The sequence below is a fragment of the Bactrocera latifrons genome, unplaced genomic scaffold (assembly GCF_001853355.1).
Source record: "Bactrocera latifrons isolate USDA-ARS-PBARC rearing strain unplaced genomic scaffold, ASM185335v1 scaffold_20, whole genome shotgun sequence".
Classification (NCBI taxonomy): Eukaryota; Metazoa; Arthropoda; class Insecta; order Diptera; family Tephritidae; genus Bactrocera; species Bactrocera latifrons.
Genome location: NW_017535519.1, coordinates 1,624,634 through 1,635,157, shown reverse-complemented (window position 1 = coordinate 1,635,157; position 10,524 = coordinate 1,624,634). Strand labels below are relative to the sequence as shown.

General features: G+C 32.8%; 2 protein-coding genes across 2 annotated transcripts in view; one reads left to right on the top strand and one right to left on the bottom strand.

Moving 5' to 3' along the window:
- The window catches only part of LOC108968050 (cell differentiation protein RCD1 homolog), a gene marked incomplete at its 5' end in the record, with an annotated part of 16,640 nt that extends 8,859 nt beyond the window's left edge, over positions 1-7,781 (bottom strand). Inside the window, 2 exon segments of the mRNA XM_018931811.1 lie at positions 6,949-7,063; positions 7,481-7,781. Coding sequence (XP_018787356.1) covers positions 6,949-7,002 — 54 coding nt within the window.
- A 995-nt stretch (positions 7,782-8,776) lies between these two features.
- The window catches only part of LOC108967956 (protein DDI1 homolog 2), a 6,838-nt gene continuing 5,090 nt past the window's right edge, over positions 8,777-10,524 (top strand). Inside the window, exon 1 of the mRNA XM_018931659.1 lies at positions 8,777-9,417. Coding sequence (XP_018787204.1) covers positions 9,156-9,417 — 262 coding nt within the window. The 5' untranslated portion in view covers positions 8,777-9,155. The remainder of the gene's footprint in view (positions 9,418-10,524) is intronic.

The following is a 10,524-nucleotide window of genomic DNA, read 5'->3' as shown; positions in this document are numbered from 1 at the left end:
TAAACTCCTACTTATCCAGAATAGACCCTGACATACCCAACGTATGTCCTGCATGCAACGAGTCTCCGCATGACACTGACCACCTCTTTGCATGACCAACCAACCCCACCCAGCCCTTTTCCGTTTGGTCCGACCCCGTCGAAACAGCACGTTCCCTGGGCCTCCCGTTAGATGACGTCGACGACAATACTGATAACCCTCACCATCCCAACGGGGACTGATAACGGTTAAAACAACAACAACAAACCTGTTTACTGGATGCAAGTTATTCCTTCTCTGCATGCCATAGCAAACCAAATACCTAACACCCCTCTCTCCTTATGATTTATCCCCATCGAAACAGCTCGCTAGTCAAAGTGCAAATTGAGGTTCCCCAGAATATGTAGATGTATGCTACCAGATGTGTAATGATTTCCGAAATAAAATATGGATCCCAAAAACTGAATTAAAAACTTACTATTATTTTTTAAAATTAAAAATCCTATTTTATATCAAACATTTTTTAATAAAAAAAAGTTGCAATACTGGCCCGCGTAAGTATTTGTCTCCTAAACCAAATATTATTGAAATAAGAATATTACCAAAAGTTCGTAGAGTCCCCCTAGCATACCAATACAAAGCTGTATGAAGAATTTAAATGTATGTATGTATGTATGTATATAATTTAAATTTGTACTCTTTTGCATCAGGGTTATAAATATAATAAACTAAGCGCCTGATTGTTTACAATTAAATGAATTATAATCGTAAATAATTATCCATATTAAAAAATTGACCACTTATTTTGCTACCTTATGACACATCCACGCTTACTCAAGGTAATACATATGTACCGGGCGACGTGTGGGTACAAAAACTACTTGGTACTTCAACATTATATAATAATTGTTATTTTTTATATACATTCTTGTTTTGATATTTTCGAAAAATAAAGCACGCACAAAATAATTAACTTCCATTGAAATACTTGCTGCTATTGGACTAATTTAATTCACGCGAAAACAAATAAAACATTTTTTGTACACTTTTATATAGTGCTTATACGCTCAAAAGCAAACGAAATTTAAGAATTTTGTTAGTGCGTATTGCTTGTTTGTGAGCCCAACTGTCTGAATCATGTGAAGTCAACAAAAAGTAGTAAACAACAACGACTAGTTGTGCTCTTGTTGGTAAAAGGAAGCATCTTACTTTTAGGGTTGACGTTTTTCTGTTGTTTACACTCTAAGGGCACTTTCACGCTGATAATTTATAAACTATGCTAAACTATATAAACCGTAATGTAAAGAAAATAGTTAATTTACTGAGTGGGTTGAATTTTGAAGGAACGAGTCTTAATACAATCCAGCAAATTGGCTCACCTGCTTGAAGATATTATATATGTATTGGTGATAGAAGACTAGAAAGGGTTTTTATCAATGAACTAAAATTCTGTTCTATTGCCTTTTTCTATCTACGGAGTTATAAAATGTTCTCTACATATTACGACTTAGGAAAGTGGGGAAAACATTTAGAATCTCGCGCAATTTGGGAAATCACCTTATATCAATACTTAGTCCCCATGTCCATTTGTATGCTTTATATTTATAGGACCAAGTGGAGAAGGACCTGACTGCGCCAATCAAGAAGAATGTGATGTCGTAAATAATTACATTTTTTCCGCTTACATTGCAAACCTAGACTGAACCCAATGTACTAAGTATTATACACATTGAAAAAGTCTACAGAAACTCTATCTCTTATAGATCCCACAATAATATTTTTTGCTATTTACTTTTTACGACAAATAATGGCTAATTTTCGAAGCGATTGCAATTAAATGTCTTAAATAAATTGTTTATTTCATATAGATCTGTATGGCTCTTTACTGCATATGATTTAAGTGAATGTTTTCGAAGATATTACAGATTTAAAAATAGCGAGACAAAAATATGGGATTGTGAACTTGCGAGGCACCCACTTTGCACATAGTTTTCGCGTTTTAAGGCCGTTGTTGTTGTTGTAACGGCAGAATTCTGCCGAGTTGACAGTCCTTGGCCGGATAAAAATCCGGGTCCGTTCCGGTTTTCGTAGACCCGACTGTCGTGGGAACGTTTTAAGGCCGTAATTGTCCTCGGTGCTCATTTCCATTGTATAAACCTACCAGTAACAAATCCTAACATTTTCACCCATACGTACGCAGGCGAAAGCTTTTAGAATGACTGAAATTACATTAAGAATGCAATAGAATGAGGGAAAACTCAGGGCAAAAGCCCAGGCAGTTCGTTAGAGCTTCCTAAATATTCTACTACTAAAATGGGCAAATGCATTAAAGAAGGCATGAGTGTGTTGCCGTGTTATGCTATCCAATTCATTATTTCATATACGTTTTTGTTAAATTTTTAAATATATTTCAATTATTCAAATTCATAAAGATTAAATTTATCTAGTTTCGATTAAAATTTTATTTATTGTATCAAAATATTGGTAAACCTATTCTATTTTATTAAAAATATTTGAAGAATTTATCTATTTTTGTTTAAATTATCACAAATAGTTTTGTTAAGTATTGTATATTTTATATATGTGAAAATAAGCCTCCACGGGAACTTAACACACCGAAAAATGAACTATTTCGATCAGGTGATCTCAGCTGTTGTCGACCATATGATTCTTTTGTTACATGTATGTTTCTACAATGCTCATTTCTTTCTGCGGTTGATTTGCCTGGTGCAAAGCATAAATTCAACAGTATTTTCCCACATAAAGGTTGGTATCCAGCTCTCAATTAATTGCTCAAGAAAAAAAAATACATTATTTCTTCAAGTAATTTTGACGACTGGTTACGCATTTTGAATTATCCACAATAGAAGAGCCAGAGAGAATAAACGAAAGAATATAAACTTTGTGCGTAATATGTATGTGTGTTGTAACATAAATTTTTTCATTGCGATTTAAGGAATGTTGTTGATGATTCGTAAGTTTTATACAACATTTTAAAAAGAAATATACTTTATAATAATGAATTTAACTAATTTAGGATCAGCTATCGGATGGAGAAACTCCTTGAGGGGTAATTAAAGCATGCCCATATACTGTGTAATCGATGATAAACTGCTTTAGATGTAAATCCTATTAAATAATGTAGAATTTTGGTCATCGTTGCGTAAATACATATATTTTTCTCAATACAAATAATTCAATACTTCACTGCATATTTTTTCCTTTCTTATTGCGTACATACATACATATGTATGTACGTAAATTTGTACAATCATCAACGTCAACTACATATCTATAAAAAAAAGAGCTGAACACATATTTATTGAAGCGATAAAAACAGCAGTTTTTGTGTTTTCTCGAAATTCATTTAGAACGCAATTTATACCTGAAACCATTTACCTACATGATAGACTACACCCTCATACATACAAAAATATACATATGTATATAAGTATGTATGTACATTTACAAACGCTTATTTGTGCATGTTAGGCAAGTTGAGTTAATTGTATGTACATATGTATGTATATAAAAGATAAATAATAACAAAAACGCTTAATTTGATTGGTAAACAAAATCTCGTTGGAGGCCTTTCATTTGTCACATTTGCAACGTTAAAACATACATATGTACATATAGTAAATTTTTATTTAAACTTTTTTTTTAAGATATACACAATTTAAACTCGTTTGTTAAAAGCACGAGGAGATTGGCATAGTCAGATAATTACATTAAATCATTCATAAAACCAATCAAGCTTGTTCAAGAAACAATAAGGGGATTCTCTTGCTCTTGCAAGATTGCAGATTGCAAAAATCCTATACCGAAACATACAAGCGCAAGATAGCACCCATTGCAGAATCTAGTGATATACTTATGAACGGCTGATTCGGTCAATTTATTGTAAATGACTATTGTACATGGCTTCTGTATTCATTCTTAACAAAAAAAAAAAAAACTGTAAATCTTTATAATTTAAAGAGAAAGAATGACAGCTAGCACAGAGTTGCAATTATTTTTTTACGTGTCAAAATAAACATGGGTTTTGGTCTGACATATTTTACAGCCATTACAAATAATTTTCTGCGTGTGTTTGTTGTTGTGCCGTTGCATCAAGAAAATTCTGCAATTCTTGCAACATGCAAGGAGTTTGCAAGAGCAAGAGAATCCCCCTGTCTTTTGTTCAATATTTTTTATTAGCTACTAAAGAGTATCGAAATTATGCAAAAATATGTACATATATGAGCAAATTTACCATATAAATGCATAGAATGTTACTAGAGCTACAACCTTAATCTTACAAAAGCTGGACAGTGCAAAAGGTACCTCGTGCGACCATTAAGACAGTATTCAAAGAGAACTCATTTCATTGCGGTGAGATGAATCTTGCAAGAGTAAACTAGTAAAACTAAATAGACCACGTTCCACTTTAATCCGAAAAGTCTGTTTCCAGTCATGCCGCTATAACCAGGCACCAAAGTCTTTCTGTTCTGCTGTCGGATACACACCCTTCTGAATGAAGCTGCACTTCGAAGCAGTGATTATATGCAAAAATAATTGCAACCAAATTTGATTTTGAAAATCAAAGACGTCACTTATTCTGCCGTTAGTGATTGTATACAAAAAACATTTAGCTGGCAATAGTTCTATAATGTTTTTCCCACATTTGAGTTTTACATCGATAATAAACCAGGTTGAACTAAAACTTAATAAAGCAAATGGTGTCAGTTCACGATGCGAAAATGTGAATTAGTTATATATTTGAAAATTTTTCAAATGAGGATGACGCACTAGTTTCGTGTATACATTTCCATTTGACAATACCTGATTGTTTTGGGGGGAAAAATACGAATCACTATAGTGTACAGATAATTGAGAAAGAAGAATGTTGCCCTTGAACTTGGAACAAATAAGATTACACAAAACATTTCTGGGATATTTCACTTCAACAATTTCATACTTTTTCTAAAAATAAAAAAAGTAAAATACTAAAACTTATTATAATAGTATAAACCTTTAAAGGCAGAGTAGAATAAAGATCTATCCATCCATTTGAAGGGAGGCTATATATATCTCAAAAAGGTTTATTCCAACACTTTAGTTGGTTGAAAAGAGACGCACGTAAGCGTCAGACCACAGCCGGCCGTGCTAGACCATCCTTAGGCCCATTATAATCCCGGGTGCCAACCGGTTTAAGTCTTATCCAACAACTCACAGGTTTTAGATAAATAAGTAAATAACACTATTCATTTCCAATCAAGCTACCCAATGTCTCTTAAGTTGGAGTATTAAGAGCCGTGGGATATGCCCCTTCCCAAGCAAGATGGAAGATAAATTTAAAAATCCTACTCTTAGGCAAAAGGAGCTTAGAGACTATTATCGGCTATCATGCACATAGTAATATGTATGTAGTAGATATGCACCATATACAAATGTATACATATGTATTTATTGCACATAAATATGTATAGAATATTGCGTGTGCATGAATTCCGTTGTTGATTGCAATTTGGTGGTTCAGTGGTTTTTTGTGTTCTCGCGATAGTTTGTACATATATGTCCATATGAATGTCAAGCTATGTGTTGTGGGCCAATGTACGGCCTTGCCGCATATCATCAAACAACTAAGCTGCCAACTGAGAAATCGTGTTCATTTACGTAGATATGGTACTTGCAGACGTACATATATACTATATACATATATAATAGATTGTCAAAAAAGTCTTACAGTATTTTTATTGAATTTTCAATTGTTCTTAAATTTTTTTTTTTATGACGGCTGCTACTATGCCGGTCTCTTTCGACCAATTCAGCGATTTTATCGCAATTTTCGACGTCAGGCCTTCCGGAGCGTGGCGCATCTTCGACCACCTCTGAACCAGGACGAAAACGTTGAAACCATCGTATGACCCGATGCGACGAATAAAACTAGAACTACGCGCTCTCAGCGCCAACTAGCGAAAATACACACATATATGTATGTACATATGAATAGAGGGTATTAGAACTTCAATGCAGTAAAAATAAATAATGTTCTTCTATTGTCGCGAATATTTCCATTAAACAATTGTAATCATACATCTACTTATTTTTTGATACGACTTTTTAGTGTTTAAGCGGTCATTAAAAAAAATAATGAGATTGTCCTCGTATTTAGAATGCTTAGGGTCATTATACTTCAAAAATATGGATCTTCCCTCTAAATTTCCTTTTTGTACATTTGGGAGTTAACTGTACTTTAAAATCTTTGGGATCTGGGCCCGATTTCGAATACGGATAGAAAAGGTTCTCCAGATCAAGAAAATATACATATATGCATATACATATATACTATATAGTTGCTGACTTATGTTTTTTGAGATATTTGCTTTCAAAGTTCAAAATTTCAACTATTTATAAAAAAAAAAATTATACAAAATTTTTCGAATGTCATTCTTCATTTTTAACAAAAAATTTACAAAAACAAAATCTAAACTTAAGAGAACGGCTAAAATAGCGTTGGATGGGTTGAATGTTATGGAAAACTTTAACTATTTAGAATACAATTCATCATGTATGTAAGTCATATGCATACATACATATATGTATATATGGTTATACATAGTAAAGTTAACTATTACAAACATAAATTCCCGTTTCGTGAATAAAGTAAAATAGAATATAATTAAGAAAATATGGACGCAAACCATTGAAGTACGTGCAAACAGCAGAAGTAACGAAACTGTCAAATAAGTAAAGTCAATCAATAATATCGGTTGAAGGTAAATGCATATACATATTTATATGTTATGTATTTACACAATTATGTTTGTAAATATTTACCCGTATTATATATAAGTTTATACGTGCGTATATATGCATACCAACTGGCTATATATTTAGTAAGGAAATGTTTTGAAAGAATTAATGTTAGTACGTTTAAAATATTTTACGACTGTTATACATATGTATGTACTACTTGGTACTTACTCTTTCCTGTTCGGTTGAAGGAGTCATGCAGGCGGGACTAGGCTGAGCACTCATTATAATTTTAAGATTCGTTAATCGATTCCACGTTGAAGAATTATTCACTGGCGGAGTATTGCTGTAAAAATTTGCAAATAAATAACTTGCTTTATTATTTGCTTTTCTCTTTTATGAAATATGCAGAGCAATCGGCTATGTTCGCTTTCAAACGCGAAACTGTGCACAAAAATGGCGGCGATACCCGAATTGTAAGAAATTATTTATTGGAAAATACAGCACGTTTTTAACGAGCAGTTGAATATATTTATTTAAAAAAATACAACCAAATATACCAAAATTGTTTAATAAATGGAGATTTTTCTATTTCCCAAAAGTAAAGTGCTTCGTTAAATAATTGGCCTTCTGTTTTATTCCATTTCTTCCTTTCTCGACCACTTGCTTTATCACACTTCGCAATCACGTAACACACACACACAAAACCACTAAGTGACCAAACGAAAAATTTTATTTTCACCAATTAGTTTCAGAAACTTACTTGTACTTATTAAATTTTTAATATATATCACTTATTTGAACAAATTTATAATTTTCTAGTCTTGTTTCGTACTGAACTTTGTGAAAACAGAGCAATTTATGAAAGCGAAAAAATCAGGTTCTCAATTAATACACGACCAATACTTTGTGACAGTAATGCCAACCCTCGAATTAGCTCCGCAATTGTTGGAGGACTTTTTATAACAGTAATGGAAGGCATACACGCAACAATTAGCTGGTTGATAGAGTTGGGCTAGAAATTGCCCTTGTCGCTACATACGACACAACTTTTAACACAATTTAGACGCCAACTTCATTTTGAACACTTCAAATACACTTCGTTGCTTAAATATGAGTTCGGAAGTTGTTTTTTTACTTATTATAAATGACGCGTTCTCTTTGGCAGCCGAAATAAAATGGCGAAATCGTTTGAAATTGCACGATCAACCCAAACACTATCCAACTAACACAACCAACTTGACAAAATATCAAAAAAATTTGATTTTCATCCAATCAGTTGGTACAACTCATACAACTGATAATATACTAATATCAGATATATATGAGAACATGTCAAAAGTAATTAATGTATCAGAGTAAAATATAATTAAATTTTGCAAGTTGAGCTTGTACTCCATCATAGTCGTAATATTGGTACACTTGCCATCGGCATTTTCTAGTAAACTGTTCATTAGAAAAATTTTGCAGTGTATTGCGCAAACTTGACCTAATCACAGGCCCTGGCCAAATAAAGTCTTCCTTTTCATGGTACTGAAAGCCGGCTGTCCTGGAAATTTGTTTCCTTTTATTCTATGACGGGAATATCCCATATTCATTTAATATTTTACTGCCGTGCCTAAATAAAAGTGGCATCGGCAAATTACTGGCAGAAATTCCTTACGCCCAAAGATTTTGTATTGCGCATACCTAAATAAACGCCGTGGAAAGCTGAGGGTTGATAAATTCGATTTTGGCCCCGCGTTGAGAAGTAATTTTTGTAATTGAAAATGTAGTCGGTTAAATTCTGGTTAAAAAGAAGGTTGTACCATATATGGGTTTTCGGTTTAAAAGTATCTGAATCAATAATATCATTTCATGACGCTTTGAAATAACCGTACAAAAATATGATCCAAAACATTTTAAAATTTTGAACGACTAGTATAGTGTTGTTTTTTATTACAACTAAATTTTTGTAGGACAAAGGTAAGTATTTTAGAATAATTCAAATATTCTATTGTGAATTAAGGTTTGTCTGTGTGGTTGTCGTGCTTTGCTTCGCCATTGTTGAAAAGTTTAGTTAAAACGCACAACACGATAAACTCAACACATAAAATAAAGATGCCGAACGGACGAAAAACAGAAACAAAGTGAATGTAGATAGAGGTAAACCACGATAACTCTGGAAAAAATATAAAAAACGACATCAAAGCGAGAATCTCCTGTTTTTGGTGACGAATCATATATAGAACGCATTACTTCTCATTGTTTGTGAATGCATAGAGATTAAATGAGCAGCAAAGTGATTTTCAGTAAATATTAAGAGTACATCACAAAAGGAACATTTCAGTAAAATATATTCGTGAAAAGTCATTGTGTTGTTGAACAGTAAAGAAGCAGGAAAGTTACTGGTAAAGAAAAGTATAAAGTTCATCCAGAAAAAGCATAGAAATATAAATATGAAGATAACGGTAACTACCTTGACGGATAGCGTGTTTTTCTTGGATGTTTCCGAAGAACTGGAGCTGGAAAACTTCAAAGCATTTTGTGAAGTAGAGTCTGGAACACCCATATCTCAGATAGTTATCCTCTTCAATGGTGCTCCATTGCTAGATGACAAAAAACCGCTAAAATATTTCGGTATCAGAGATGGTGACTGTGTAATATTACAAAGTTTGCCAGTCGGTCGCAGTATAGGTGCTCCAGCGGCCGGTGGTCTAGGTAAGAAAATTGCATTCATTTAGATAAAAATATATTTCAATCGTAGTTCTATATATTATGAAATAGAATGATACGTACTAAGCTGTTTCAAGGCTTTTTATTGTTCTGAAACATAAGTGGGTCAATGCGCTTAAAGATTTCATGGCGCTAATGCTTTAAATGCAATCAGAGAAAGAAAAAAATACATGTATTCAGATTGGCTGGCATATCTTGTCATCTATATATGTATACATAGCTTCACATAAGACATATGTATGTGTTAAGGAGACCTCGTTAATATAAAATTATTTGTTTAAAGCAAGAGTGCAATGGACAAATTTTCTCACATTCAAAGAACGATATTTAAAATTCCAATTCAAGGGCATTTAAAATAATCAAAATGCATGACAACTAAAAAAATATTTATTTATTTTATTTTTATTATTATATTTATTTWAAAAAAATATATATTTAAAAAAGTGTACATTGTCCTCATTTAGAAGCATAGCGAATTTCATTCATTTAGAAGGTGGGGAATGCCGGGCCAGCGATATTTTTTTCCCTAGTATAGGTTGACAGCTGCAACCAACTGTCATCGGCTCGTCTCATACTAAGCTCAGTTTCTATCAGGGATAATGGGATTCCCAACATTTATTACGAATGCAAATTATTATATATTGGACTTTTAATATATGGCGAAATTACTTAATTCCTTTTGTATGATTTTATGGTATATTAAAACAACTGACTTTCGATATTTCGATTTGCAATCGTAATAAATGTTGGGTATTTTAATTTAAAATGTCCAAAAATTCTTATTTGGTGCGATCTGCAATCAGAGAAAGAAAAATGTTATAAAAAACGCTTATTTTGAGGCGCTCTCACACTGGAATAAGTTGGGCATCCCATTATCCCTGACTCGAGCTGTGAACACGTCTTATAAAATCTCTGCGACAACAAAAAGAAATTCAGAAAAACAGTTGATTTTTTCACATTTTCCAATAAATTCATCCAGGTAAATATGKTYRTAATATTAGTTGAGCCTTTAGCCTTCGACACACAAAAGAAATTTTGCACGAATTTACATTGTGTTCATTATCCACCGCCATTTTGCAAATATGAGCGTTT